The sequence below is a fragment of the Drosophila ananassae genome, chromosome 2L, assembly GCF_017639315.1.
Source record: "Drosophila ananassae strain 14024-0371.13 chromosome 2L, ASM1763931v2, whole genome shotgun sequence".
NCBI classification, from domain to species: Eukaryota; Metazoa; Arthropoda; class Insecta; order Diptera; family Drosophilidae; genus Drosophila; species Drosophila ananassae.
This window is the reverse complement of record NC_057927.1, coordinates 344,509-357,765: the sequence shown is the minus strand read 5'-3', so window position 1 is coordinate 357,765 and position 13,257 is coordinate 344,509. Positions and strand designations below refer to the sequence as shown.

At 47.1% G+C, this 13,257-nt stretch overlaps 4 protein-coding genes across 8 annotated transcripts in view; 2 read left to right on the top strand and 2 right to left on the bottom strand.

Annotated features, from left to right (window-relative positions):
- LOC6500271 (homeobox protein B-H2) overlaps positions 1–4,521 on the top strand; it is a 33,019-nt gene extending 28,498 nt beyond the window's left edge. For both annotated transcript variants that reach the window (XM_032453326.2, XM_001952867.4), the window contains exon 4: positions 2,869–4,521. In XM_032453326.2, the coding sequence (XP_032309217.1) occupies positions 2,869–3,795 (927 nt within the window). In that variant the 3' untranslated portion in view covers positions 3,796–4,521. The remainder of the gene's footprint in view (positions 1–2,868) is intronic.
- On the bottom strand, positions 4,484–5,846 carry LOC6500293 (DNA repair protein XRCC3). The gene is made up of 3 exons (XM_001952866.4): positions 5,616–5,846; positions 5,060–5,565; positions 4,484–4,995 (listed from the first exon to the last, which is right to left on the bottom strand). The coding sequence occupies exons 1-3, from the start codon at positions 5,668–5,670 to the stop codon at positions 4,519–4,521; spliced, it is 1,038 nt and encodes a 345-aa protein (XP_001952901.1). The 5' UTR covers positions 5,671–5,846; the 3' UTR covers positions 4,484–4,518.
- Positions 5,847–5,975: 129 nt separating this feature from the next.
- LOC6500292 (ATP synthase subunit e, mitochondrial) lies at positions 5,976–6,712 on the bottom strand. Of its 3 annotated transcripts, none has more exons than XM_001952865.4 (2): positions 6,548–6,712; positions 5,976–6,423 (listed from the first exon to the last, which is right to left on the bottom strand). In XM_001952865.4, the coding sequence occupies exon 2, from the start codon at positions 6,385–6,387 to the stop codon at positions 6,142–6,144; it is 246 nt and encodes an 81-aa protein (XP_001952900.1). In that variant the 5' UTR covers positions 6,388–6,423; positions 6,548–6,712; the 3' UTR covers positions 5,976–6,141. The 3 variants fall into 3 exon arrangements, with proteins under 3 accessions (XP_001952900.1, XP_032309253.1, XP_044570231.1); XM_032453362.1 differs by having other exon boundaries at positions 6,518–6,593; XM_044714296.1 differs by having other exon boundaries at positions 6,513–6,592.
- An 89-nt stretch (positions 6,713–6,801) lies between these two features.
- On the top strand, positions 6,802–13,158 carry LOC6500272. Of its 2 annotated transcripts, XM_032453315.2 has the most exons (5): positions 6,802–7,358; positions 7,417–8,750; positions 8,815–8,962; positions 9,267–9,674; positions 10,292–13,158. In XM_032453315.2, the coding sequence occupies exons 1-5, from the start codon at positions 7,214–7,216 to the stop codon at positions 11,821–11,823; spliced, it is 3,567 nt and encodes a 1,188-aa protein (XP_032309206.1). In that variant the 5' UTR covers positions 6,802–7,213; the 3' UTR covers positions 11,824–13,158. The 2 variants fall into 2 exon arrangements, with proteins under 2 accessions (XP_032309206.1, XP_001952899.2); XM_001952864.4 differs by lacking the exon at positions 9,267–9,674.
- Positions 13,159–13,257: the final 99 nt, after the last annotated feature.

Below are 13,257 nucleotides of genomic sequence, written 5' to 3'. Positions count from 1 at the left end.
AGTTTATAATAAAAGGTGAATAATATTAAACAAAATTAAATACAAGATACTAGAAATTGAAGTACCAGAGGCATTACTGTTTTAACCACAAACAAACCATAAAATATGAAAAAAAAAAAAAAATAGCATCATAAGAGATCAGTGGCATTTTCGCCATTTTACCAATAATATGGGGGGCCTATTGGGACAAATTGGGCGTTTGTTGGCCCTTTTAAGGTCTTAGACCTTTCTTATGGATCATCTTAATAAATAAGATTTTGTCGGCACTTCACTGTAACCACTCACAGAACAAAAAGATACAAAAAAAACGAATCGCAAGACACTTAATCCAATCCACCGCCGGCGATTAATTTATCAGCGATTCCTCCGTGGTCCGATGTGACATATATCCTTTATCCTTAATCCGGAATTTAATGACTGCTTCATCGAAAATAAACGACTTTAAACGGGAGCTTAGACTTAGAACTATGTATCCAACATTATTATCCGCTTTTCAGAAAGATTTGGAAATTGGCATTCCACAAGTTAAGATTAAGGAATCTTGAAGAGCTAAGGATCAGCAGAAGTGAGGTCAGATCGGAAACAGTTTCTTCTTGGCTTTACAAAATTGTGGGGTAATAATACCGCCCTGCAGCGTTCCAAAATCAACAAACAAACAAAAATATGCTAAATTACACATTAAAACATTATTTGTAAAGACGCAAAACATAAACGGCGCTCGGAGCAGTGGATGTGTTGGATTTCTGTTGGCACCCAGCAGAATTATGGGCGGCAGCCGCCATTACTAAGTAGCAGTTTGTCCGGACCCCTGCACTGCCCCGTACTCTGGTATCCCAATTTAGCCGCCCATTGTTGGGCCAGACATAATTTCTTTGGTTTATTTTCGAAATGTGCGCGGAAAATGTGAAAATTAATTACACTAAGCACAGGCAATGTACAGCCCCATGCTGATGCAGGCTGAGGAATTGCAAACGCGACTAGACTGACAACAGACTATTTAGGGATCTCGGGGCTCTCTGATCTCGCAGCGATGATTGAAGTACATGGGCAGAGTCGCGAAATAGCTGAAACGCATCTGTCATAAAAGCTTGGATGCAAATGCCATCTGCAGAGGAAGGATAAGTGCGTTCCTGGGCCACATCCTCAGTCCCCAAAAATTCGTAATGGGTACCATAAAGACACTTCAATTTTCAGATTTTCTGTGGGCTTTTCAGATATTAATGCGCTCTGTTCCTGTCATCTTCGCCACACACGCTACCCAGACACTCTTAAAGGCCAATAAATCATAAGCGGGTCGAAAACTGGGGGAGGGCCGGGGGCCCTGAATCGCTTGACAAGTTCTGGGTATTTTTAGAACCATTTCCACATTCGCCTTAATGAGGAGGGCTCGGATCAAAACACAACAAACAAGGCAATTTATTTACGGGCCAAGATTTATCCCGGCCAGCGGAGGAAATCACGGGAAAGCGAGAATAAATTATTAATGAAGATTTATGCAATATTTACCAATCGCAGCGCACCCCAGCATTAATAATTCGAAATCCAAGAATCAATTAGATCATCGCACGCCGAAATTGGCAGCAAAATTTGGATCTGAATCGGAATCTGAATCTGAATCTGAGTACCTGAGTGTCTGAATGGGGCCGAAAACACTCAGAAGTACTCGTGATCAACAATTAAATACGACGATGATGAGGCCCGCATCCGAGAGGCCATAAAAATAAAGCCATTAGGTGAAAGGAAGGCATCCACTTGGCCCGGCCGACCACTGGGCCATTAAGAGTGTGCATAAGGTAAACACGGGAAATGCTTTATTGTTTATGAACGTATCTAATGAACATTCCGGGGTGGCAGTGGCAATGGAGGTGGCGGTGGCGATGGCGGAGGGATGAGTAATTGGCACCAGGCAACTGCACCAGGGCATAGGCCGGGCCGAAAATATAATCGTGAGGAAACCTCGACCGTCCCTCATAATCCATCTTCATCCATAAAATAAACAATTTGCGAACGCATCAATCCGTCGGCGAGTACATAACCATTCGCCGGAATTGTGCCAGTCCAGTCCGGGTCCGGGCTAGTCCGATCTGAGTGCGAGTATATCGAAACTATTTGGCAATCAATTAATTGATTCTCAATATGAAAATTTATGGCATTTGTGCTAGTGCGAGTGCGAGTGTGTTTGTTCAGATGTACTTGAGCATTTCCTCTTTCGAATTTGATTTTTGTATCCCCAGAGGGGGAGGCGGTGGGAAGGAGGGTGTGGGCACGCCTCCGTTCCGTTTTCATGTTAATTTCATAATTTTTCCGCCACTCCGGCAAAATGAGCATGTCATACAGCGCATCTATCTTTGGCATTTGTATTTGTATCTGTATCTGTATCTGTATCCGAGTCCTAGCGCGCGCATCTGTGTGTGCCGACAGGCCGTTGAAATACTAATTATGTGCGCGATTTAAATAGATTTTTCATTTATTTAGCTGGCCCATCATTTCTGGATGAAATGGAAATGAAAACGAAAACGAGAGGCAAATGTTTTATGTTGCGCCACCGGCCACTTGAGCGGAGGGGGGTGCCGGGGTGGTGCCTTTTGACGTGCGCCTGTCATTTCATCATTCCATCCTCCTGTTTTTACCAGAACACTGACGGGCGGAAGTACATCGAGTGTGCTAGAATGCCTATTCATATTGGGGGGTACTGAGCTCTAAAAATATTTTCTCGGCCTCCACTAATATGGCCAAATGAGCCATAAACATTTTAAATTATTTGGTTAGCATCTCGGTCTCTAAACCGTCCTCTAAGGGAGGCCCCTGACACTGATTTTTTCCCAAAAGAGATTCTGATTAACGAAGCCACTTCTCTACTCTTTCCAGGTGAAGATCTGGTTCCAGAACCGCCGCACTAAATGGAAGAAGCAGGACAACGTGACGAACAACGAGGCCGCGGAGCACAAGTCCTCGAACGCCAACAAGACGGGCGCAGCCCCGGGGGCCGAGGGAGACAAGAGGGCGCCCCAAGGCAGCAACTCCACCGCAGGATCCGCCTCCGCCTCACCGACTGTTGGCAACGGCGGCCCTCCGGCAGAGACCAAGAAGTCCCCGAAATCCCCTGGGCGGGGAAACAATAACAACAACAGCGTGAATAATCTGAACAATACCGTCAACAACGGCGAAAACAAGCTACCGGGCAAGCAGAACAGCTCAAAGGTCAAAAAACAGTTGAATGCGCTGCTGGAGAAGACCGTCAAGGCTGCAGGACACAACCCGGCCGGCCACAGCAGGACTGAGGCGGAGTCCGCCGAACTCAAAGCCGCCGTGGAGAAGCGCAACAACAACAACAACTGCGATCTGCTCCACCAACGCCTGCACCAGCACGCTATTCCCCTGACCGTGGAGCCGGCCGCTCCTCTCGAGCAAACCGAAAAACTGGACATCAAGCTGGAGGAGTCTCCGCAGCACCGCGAACTGCAACTCAGCCTGCAACGGGCGGCGGCCGCAGCGGCGGTGGTGGAGGCTCAGAACGGAGGCTGCAATCCCACTCAGCTGACGGAAATGGACTTCGAAAGCAAGCTGGCGGCCAGCAAGATATCCATAGCCCTGGCCATGGCCAACAACCAGCTGCAGCGGGAGGACTCAATGGAGACGGCTGGCACGGAGAAGCCCAAGCCGGAAAGCGAGTCCTCCGAGGAAGGGGACGAGGAGGAGCTGGAGGAGGAGGACACTTCCAGCGAGAATGGGGGTTCCACAGAGGCACCAGACTCGCAGGATCGGTCAAGGGACGCAGCTATGCGAGAGGGCTAAGCCGCCTGCCAGATGTATCTTTGGAAGCTTCGCGGATGCACCCGAAAGAGAAGAGCTATCGAGATACATACGTACATCTCTTGGAAACCCAGACAGTCAAATGAACTTGTGCCAAAAAGTCGAATATTGCTCACCCACAAAAATCGGAAAATACGTCTACTAAGAAAACAAAACCTACCCATAAGGATAAGACCTACTTGTAATTTATCGCGTAATCCGTTCACCTTTAGGCTTTTATTTAATTTATTTAATATTAAATACTTACGCTAAGTCTAGGCTTCTGTAAATGCCGCATTTAATGGAAAATATATGCAAATTGAAAAAATTGAAAATGATAAATATTGTAATCGAATCTTTTGAGAATTTCATGTGATAATGTATACGAGGCGGTTACACAAAAATTGATTTTACAACTCGGACTCTGAACTATGTACGTAGATTGTAAGCTGTGCTACCTTGTAAATTACAAAGAACTAAAGCATATTAGGGTGTTTGTACAAAAACTGGAAAGGAAAAGGTCAAAATATGCTACGCATCCTAACCACTACAACGCTTTCTCCGAAGTATCATCTAAACCGCATTTTATGTTTTAAAATAGAAATAGAAATTACTTCAAGATAAAATTGAGTCCGGCATAAGGCTACCCGTAAGAGGGCGCCAAGGTTACACATTTTGAATTCGACAACAATTTAATGAAAGCAAAATAAACCGATTTAATGAAACCTACTGGCGAATGCATCTAATTTTGGGTGGAGGTCGTGGCGGAGTCGGCTGTGGCACATCCACCACTCCCTCCGAGGTGATCAGAAATTGGCCGAAGTCGTTTGGAGTCTCCGGCGAGTACATGACCTCCAGTCTGCGAACGGTGAACAGCTCGTCGCCGAGCTTGTGCTGCTTGGGCTCCTTTGTAACCCGTAGCCGGGTGCGTCCGAGATGGGCCCACTGCAGGCCCAGGGGGGCTTGGTCATCGCCATCGCCATCGATGGAAGAGACTGCTTCGTTAACGCATACCACGGCGCAGTTATACTTCTCGGAATAGCTCAGGAGCGTATTTGTCAGGCTACGAAGGTCCCGGGCCCGCTGATTGAAGTCCTTGCAATCGCGGAAGACGGCGGCCACGGAATCGATGACGATAAGCCCGATTCCATGCTGCTGGAACAGATCCGACAACCTATTGTTCACGCAGTCCATAAGAGATTTCTAAAAGATATTACTTTTTTGAATTTGGGACTCCTCACTGCCATTATTTTATTATTTCACTTACTGCGTCCTTTTGGACTTCCACCATCACGTTGGCCAGGAAGTTAAGCTTTGTGTTGGGGTACCGCTGCTCCCAAGTCTTGCTTATATGCAACAGACGCCTCGCCGGAAAAGGACTCCCTGTGCAAATATACGCAACGCCCTTGCCCAGACCCCCTAGTTCGCGTGGCAGCTGAACGCCCAAGGACAAATGGAGCAGCAAATGGGTCTTTCCCACGCTGTAGCCTCCGAATATCTCCGTTATCCCTCGCGTCACAACTCCGCCGCCCGTACAGCGATCCAGAGCCGAGCAACCAAAAGTCACTCTGGACCACCGGACATTGGCTAGCGGCTTGAACAAGGAGTCCGCCGTCTGGGGAACTTCGGCGAGCCACTTGGCTGCCGCGTCCTTCAATATGCGAACATCTTCGGGCGAACACGCTCTTGCAACAGTGTCCAGATCTTGTAAGCGCGAGTCCAAGAACTTGCATTTAGAAGTCGTCAGCACGTCCTCGGGCTTGGTTACATTAACTGAAATGAGTCCTCGTTAGACGGTGGTTGAATCAAGGCAAACCATTTACCGGACTCGGCGATAGCCCTGATCCCCTTTGGAAGCTGATCTAAAAAGCTCGTCATCGCAGCTAACGGGAAACTAAAAGCAATGAGCTCGCGTGGGGTGTGCAACTCGAAAGGTGTTTCAACACCTTCCGGGTTGAGCTGGCAGGGGGATTATCGACCAAACAAAATAGTGTAATCCGTGACGACTTGTGAATTCAATAAAACAATAACAGAAGTGAGCTCCACGATCAGCTGTTGGCGCGTTCGTGAGAGCCTATCGGGAGCTACAGGAAGTCTTCGGACCGTCGCCATCAGCTGTTCAGCTGTCCACATCTTATAAATAACAGACTATGCATTTTAGGCAGACTGACTAACATAATTGGTTTCGATTCAATCATTTAATTGCATACATTATTATTCTGCACAAAAATCAGAGCAAGAAACACAGAAAGGATTGAAAGTTTTACTGTTCAGTGGTTGCACCTCTGCCTCCTCCTCATCTCAGACAAATTTAGCGTGGTTTAAGTGTAGTTGTTAAACTAAAGAATCCTAGTGCTTGGGGGTAGGCTTGGAGAGCTCGGCCAGAGCACGGGCCTCTGCCTCGGCGCTACGCTTCTTCTCCTCGGCTAACTTCGCATCACGGACAATCTTCTGCTGGGCCTCGATTTCGCGCACCTTCTCTTCCTTCTTGGACAGGCGGCTCTGATGAGCGGCACCGTAGGCGATGCCCACCAGGAGCAGGGACCATCTGCCGAACTTGATCAGTGGAGAAACACGAACTGGAGCTTGCGACATCTTTGCGCAGGATAGTTATGTAATGTCGACCGTGAACTGCAAGGAAAAAAGACACGTAAGTGACTTTTGTAGTGAGATGGACTCCTCCTTAATTCCTTTAAGCGCCGACTCTCTTTTTTCCATACTTTACCACAAATTGTTATCAAATTAGAAAATTTACCAGAATTCAGAAACGGCAGCGCAGGTATAACCTTAAATCAGCTATCAAGTCGATGAGCGGGGCTATCGATAGTTACTCTGAAAACAGCGCTACCAGATCGGCAAAACAATTTTCACAATAAAAAAGATAAAAACTTGTTGTTGAAAATCTTAATCTGACTTTGAAAGATAATGGGATTTGAATGAATATTGAAAGATAAATTTTTGACTGTTAAAAAATAGATGTTGCGATTGAAAATATATCATCAAAAATCGCGCGCTAGCACCTATTAGGAAGTGCCATATCTGAGAGAGTGTCATCCCTAGGCACTTTTTTTTGGGAAAATACTTGGCAAAAACAATAATTTAATCTAAACAATAATATGGAAAGGGATTTTCTAAATTGGGTGTTGCCATAGAGGACATATAACTTGAACATCACGGATAACAGACGAAGTGCAAAATCATCGCCTTCCTGAAATTGACGCGTGTTAAATGCAAACAAGAAAATTCCAACACAGACCTTGAGTGCCAACACAGACACAGGCACACCTGCCCCGCACATACATACACACAAAACGTCAAAGGGTCGAAAGCTAGGGGTGCACCGAACCGATCCCTGTTTTTTGCACAGGAAGTGAGTTTTAAGTATTCAGCAGCAGGATCTTCAGCTGCACCCGCCGCCAAGATGGTAAATGTGCCCCCTCTGTTGTGCAGCACGCCCCCACCAATCGACTTTGGTGAGGAGGATGACGATTCCGGTTTGCAGTCCACCATGCCTCTCGAAGATGGTGACGAGTTCCCTGAGTTTGGCTTAGTCAGCACCGAGAAAGGTGAGCTCAGAATCTGGTTTGTTTATTGCTTTGGTTCGATTAAGTCCGTTTCTTTTAGAACCACCTTCGTCACTGGACTCTGCGGTCGAGTTCCCCGAGAAGCCGCCGGATTACCTCCAGGAAATGAAAACAGATAGCACCGTGGAGGCGTTCAATTACCAAGTCAAACAGTCGCCTGGAGACTTTGATGTTTACAGCGAAATGGCGCCGCCCACGCCTCCACCTTTCAATGTCGAGACAGAGGAAGAAAATCAGCCCAGAGATGGAGAAACAGAACATGAGCTAGATCTGGAAGGGGAGGTTCCCTCCTTGAAACTGGATAGCCTAAGCCTATACTCAACGGAGAGCGGTTCCGCCGCCTCCACTCTGTCGCCTGCCCTTGTCGATGACGAAACAGAGCTCGAGGCAGTGCATCCAGTGATGCCAATAACCAAAGCAAATGTCCTAAGCCATCAAGTCACGCTGGAGGATGTTACCGATGACAGCGACGAGGAGTGCTCGCCAAAGAAGCCCAAAGAATTATTTATACGCGAGGGAGCCGAGGACTTTTTTGCCATTGAAGTAGTGGCCATAAATGGGGAGCCCGAGGACCTCCAAAAAAAGAGTTCAGGGGACGCCGAGACAAGTGTTTCTAGACTAAGCCATACTGTCGATAGTCCAAAGCAGTCTAACGAACGGGATGATATTAGCAAAACATTTGAAAGACAGCCGGAAAAGTCCGCCGACAATACGCTTTTTCGGTTCTCTGACTCGCACGCAGATTCAAAGGAATCGCCTTTGCAGCAAATTACGTCAGAAGCTGATGCAGAGAATTCGGAAGCAGACGAGTTCGATGACTTCGCGGAGTTCGCAGAATTTTCCAATGGCGAAGTTCAAGACCCTTTTACACAATCGGCGCCAATTACATCCTTGCCGAGTGAAGTTCCTGTGCTGGAACCTCCAAGCCAACAAATTTTACCACAAGACGCTGCCGATGACGGCTTTGATGACTTTCAGGAGTTTGCTTCTTCGGTGTCGCCTCCATCACCTCCTACTCAAGCTATTCCAGCTACTCAAAACCAAATCAAGGACAACACGGAAGACGATGACGACGATTTCGGTGACTTCTCCGAACCCGTTGTGTGTCCAATCGCAGTACCTCCGCCCCCGCCGCCAGCAGCAGTCCACCTCAGTATCGATGAGCGGGTGAAGCCCGTGCTGGATTCCATGTTTCCCAGGGACAAGGCGGCAGTTCAAGAAAAAACCAGCTCGGACAACCAAAGACCACTGGGACAGTGTCAGAGATTCAATTTCGGTGCCATTGAGCAGGCCAGGGCGCTCGACTACCAATGGAGCAGCTCGGAAATGAGGCACGCCCTCGTGAGATCCCTTGGCATCGATTCAAGAAACATAGTGAGTAGTTGTAGTCGATCGTACCCCTATGTGGTGGAGTATTTGAGAGTACCTTTCCCCTTAGCTCTTTGGCGAAAAGTGGAACTCGTCAATGCCGCGGTTTGCAGCCAACCTGAGCTTCGATCCCCTGAAGCCGCTGAAGCCCTTAACGCCCTCCAATGCCACCGCACTGAAGCCGGACACTGTCTCCAATCCCCTCCACAGCTTTCCAGGTAAGGGTCTCCGATGTGCGCTCTGATGCCGCAATCTAACAGCCACACAAGTTCCGCCACTTCGAAAATTGCCACCTACGCCTGTCGCCCGCTTTTCGTTCGAAATGCTTTTAGTTCAGTACTCCTCGAAACTCTATCCCCACCTTACAAATCGCTTTCCGGATTGGCCTGCGTGTGATTGGCTGCTTCTTTGGTTATCCTTTCGTTTCGCCTTGCCCACACATCTTCCACTCTGTTATACTCCAATATTTCAATATCTATCAAAAACAGTCGAAAGTTTATCCTTACGATAAATTGTATTTAGAATCACATGTACAGACTTTACAATTGGAACAACTAGACCAACTAACGGTGGTGGCTAATGCTGATAAAATAAATCTTGTTACCTCTAACTCCCACACCAAAAACAACAATACCTGCGATGACAACGACGACGTTGCTGCCACTCCGTTTGCTCAACTGGATGAAAAATCACCGAAACCGAAACCGCCTGTGATGGATCTGACGCCTGAAAACAATCAATCCAAACAAAACCAACTGACAATCGATTTGCACCACTCTGCCACAACCACCCCACATTTTGCAACCACCTGCAAAAACAACAACAACAACAATAATAACTATAATAATCGTACTAACAATCATTCAAATACTGCAACTATACCAATTGACACTAACCCCACTGCTCACGACGCCTCCTTGCTGGAATTTAGTAAGTTTCGTTGGCTCTGTGCGTGTGTGTAGTGTGTTCCACCTTATCGTTTTGCTTCCGTTTACCTTGGGTTCTCTCTGTTTTACTTTCTAATCATATATCTTTCTGTCCATCGCCTGACCTACTCACCTGCCCACCTACCCACCCGATTTCCCGCCAGTCTTTTTTCTTTGGCACATTGCATCCGACCCCCGGCCCCTCTCAGCCCCTGCACAAGTAGTTGGATTCCGCGGTACTAACCTCTAGAATTCCCCCATTTGCATCTTGACTAGCTCCAATACCGTATTACCAATAGCAACAGTTCTATATACAATAAAGTTTAAAAAAGATTAATTAAAGCTTATTTATCGAAGAAATAATCAATGTATATATTAACATATTCTATGCATCTAATAATTCGAACCAAATCTTTATAAGTACTTTGAAATCTGACGGAATTTTTCAAAACTATCAAATACCTTCCAAATATTATTACGGCTGAAAAAATCAGTGAAACTATTCGGAAATAAATTTCTATGGTTTCTACTCAATATTAAAAATAATGTTTCAGAAACTAAACTGAACTTCGGAATATCAATTCACTTTTCTAACAACTGTGGTTCCCTTTCTCCGCACAGGCCTGGAAACAGCAGCAGGCGCATCCCAAACGGGCCAAGCTGAAGCGCGGACTGGCCCGGCTAATGGGGAAGGCTTCCCCGGCGGCGCCTTCTCCCTCAACAGCGCGGGTTCTGGCTTCTCCGGTTGTGATGAACGCGTCCTGCCGAGTCTTGCCACAGGATACGAACCGAAGCACCCTACTGAGTCCTCAGCAACAACACCAGCAGCAGTTGCTGCTGCAGCAACAGCGGCACTACCGGCTGCTCTACCAGCAGACAGCCCTGCCCACCAGCTCAACGGTGGTGAGCAGCTGCATCAGCAGCAGTCGGAGTCGGAGCAGCTTAATTTGAGAGCCACTAGCTCACCCCTGCCCCCGGAGGAGATCATGGGCGGTTCGGTGGCCAGCTACGCAGTGCCGCTGAAGGAGACCCACATCTACACTCCCTCGAAGTCGGACACTGCAGTGGCTAAGACCACTATGGCGCCCATTGACTTTGACTACGAGATGGCAGCCACGGGCATTAAGATCGACGAGACCGTGGTGAAGAAGGAGTACCGCGATGTGGAGTACAAGCCTCCGTTCAGTTTGGATTCGCCCAGCAAGGTCCCTGCCAGTTTTGAGTTGCCCCCTCCCGACCAGAAGCCAGAGGACGACGACTTCAGTGATTTTCAATCGATGCCGGCCCCCAAGTCGAAGATGGAGGCACCCTCTTTTGGGGAGCAAATGATCCTCAGTCCTGCCATTCTGTTGCCCCAAGCCATTCCGCTGGCCAAGAAACCCGCAGCAGCTACCTCGATAGAGTGGGGCGACAGTGCCTTGGCCAGCATAAACGCGGAGGAGATGGCTCGGATAGAGGAGCTCTTTTCTAACCAAAAAAAGACCCCGACAATAAGCGCCTCGGTGGCGAAGAAGCCCCCGGCTCCAACTCAACAACCTCCAACTGTAAGTCAGGATCCAGTGCCGGCACCCAGTACCAATACCATCGTTTCCAACCAGGAGGAAGACGAGTGGTCGGACTTTGTGTCCGTCCCAGTTCCTGCAACGGCTGCTCCTGGTCCTGCTCCGAGCAACAACAACAATTTTACCAGCGTGATCTCATCAAACAAACCAGCTTCCAAGGACGACGAGTGGTCCGATTTTGTAAGCAGCAGCCTGCCAGCTCCTCCGGCACCTCAGTTCAACTCCGGGGCATGGCAGAGCGCCAACTTCTACAACAATCCTCTGAGCCTGTACCAGCAACAGCAGCAGCAGCAACATAGCAATCTGATTCCTGGGAGAAACAACAACAATTGTGCGCCATCCTTGCCACAGCAGATCCACATCATGCATGACTTCTCCACGGCACCTGTGTCCGGCGGCTTGACGGGCGGTGGCATCACCTATCAGCAGCAGCACCAGCGCCAGCAGTTCCAGATTGGCAATGCGAAGGTGGCCCCTCGGATCTCCCTGATACCCGATCTCAGTTTCGTGGCTCCGGCTCTGCCCACGAATGCCGGAGCGTTCATGGGCGTGCTGCCAAAGCCGAGTTTCGGGGGAGGAGGGAAGAAATGACACAAGAAGAAGCACCAACTTGCGAGTGGAACACGCCTCCTGGGCGGTGGAGGAGGGGGCAGCGAGGCCTCCGTTCTCACATAGGGAGGAGTTACGGGCGTTAGGTCAAGGAAGGACAGTCAGTATTATGAATCCGTCTGATATTTACCGTAAAACCGTCACATAAAGAACACGCGTAGTTGCTGCAAGCTGTGTTTCAAGTTGTTGTTGTTGAATTTTATGACATCGTTGTTGTTGGAGTGCATGTTGTTGTTTTAGATATTGGCTTAAAAATTAGAAGGCAGAAAGACTTGGTGCAATATTTTAATCGAGATGTATTTTATAGTTGTTACTCACATCCATCAGAATGCTGTAACAATTAAAGTTCTGTCCCCATGTTTTGTTTTTGAAACTGCTCTACCCTTCTGACTTTTTCTTCCAATCCTGTATACACTTAAGTATTTCTCACGGGCTAAATTGTATTGCTTAAGCATTTAAATGTACTTCGAAAATATTCCTGAAAAGTGTCGAGAGAATGACTGTTCAGGCGTCCCAGGCCCATAGCAGTTACCAACCAAATCCTATTTTGAACCTCAATGGCTGGGAAGTAAAAAAGTGCCACACCTATCTTCATCTTAATACGATTTTTAGACATCCTTCAGTTTCCTTTTAGAGAGCCTTTATACCGTTTTGGTCCAAGTCCCCAATCACATCGCCAGCATCAAGTAGTTCAGCCTAAAGATGACTCCCCAAAGTAGTCCCCAAAATAAAAATACTCCAAAGCGAAAGCGGGCCACCACTCCAAGGGAAACACTAACCCGCCTGATGCGATCTTTTCTAAACTGTGTACTTACTAGAGAAACTAACCCAGATAGTAACTATGTAAATGTATTTTAGTTTCGTCGTAGTCCTAGTAGAGGTAGTCCGGTGCATTCCAGGTGTGCAAGTGTGAATGAGCCGCGAACATCAGCCCATCCGCTCCAGTTCTTAGTAGACCCTTCTTTTCGTGTTAATGTGTCTGATTTATTTATTTTATTTTATGTTACGCACTTTAAGTTAAATGTCTCTGCGTGTTGGCGTGTCTGTGTGAATACGGAAGTATAAACAATTATCAACTAAAGCTAAGTGTTTTGATGTAATCATACATATGTTTTAGACTACTGTAAATTACAAATAGATTTCCATTTGTTTTGTTTTTTTTCGTTACGGAGAAAAGGAAAACGACCTTGTTTGTAAATGGGCGCTTGATTGAAATTTTAATAAACGAATTGACTATGTAATAGAAAATAAAATATGTGTTTACCATATGTATAACTAAAGATATGCGCGATTAAAATAAACGTATTTGAAAAAGAGTTTTCGTTATTGGAGCATTAATTGAAATACATAAATAGCGTGGGGTCACAAATGCGTCTCAGCCGAGTGGGATCTGTTATTGAAACCTGCGTGCAGCTA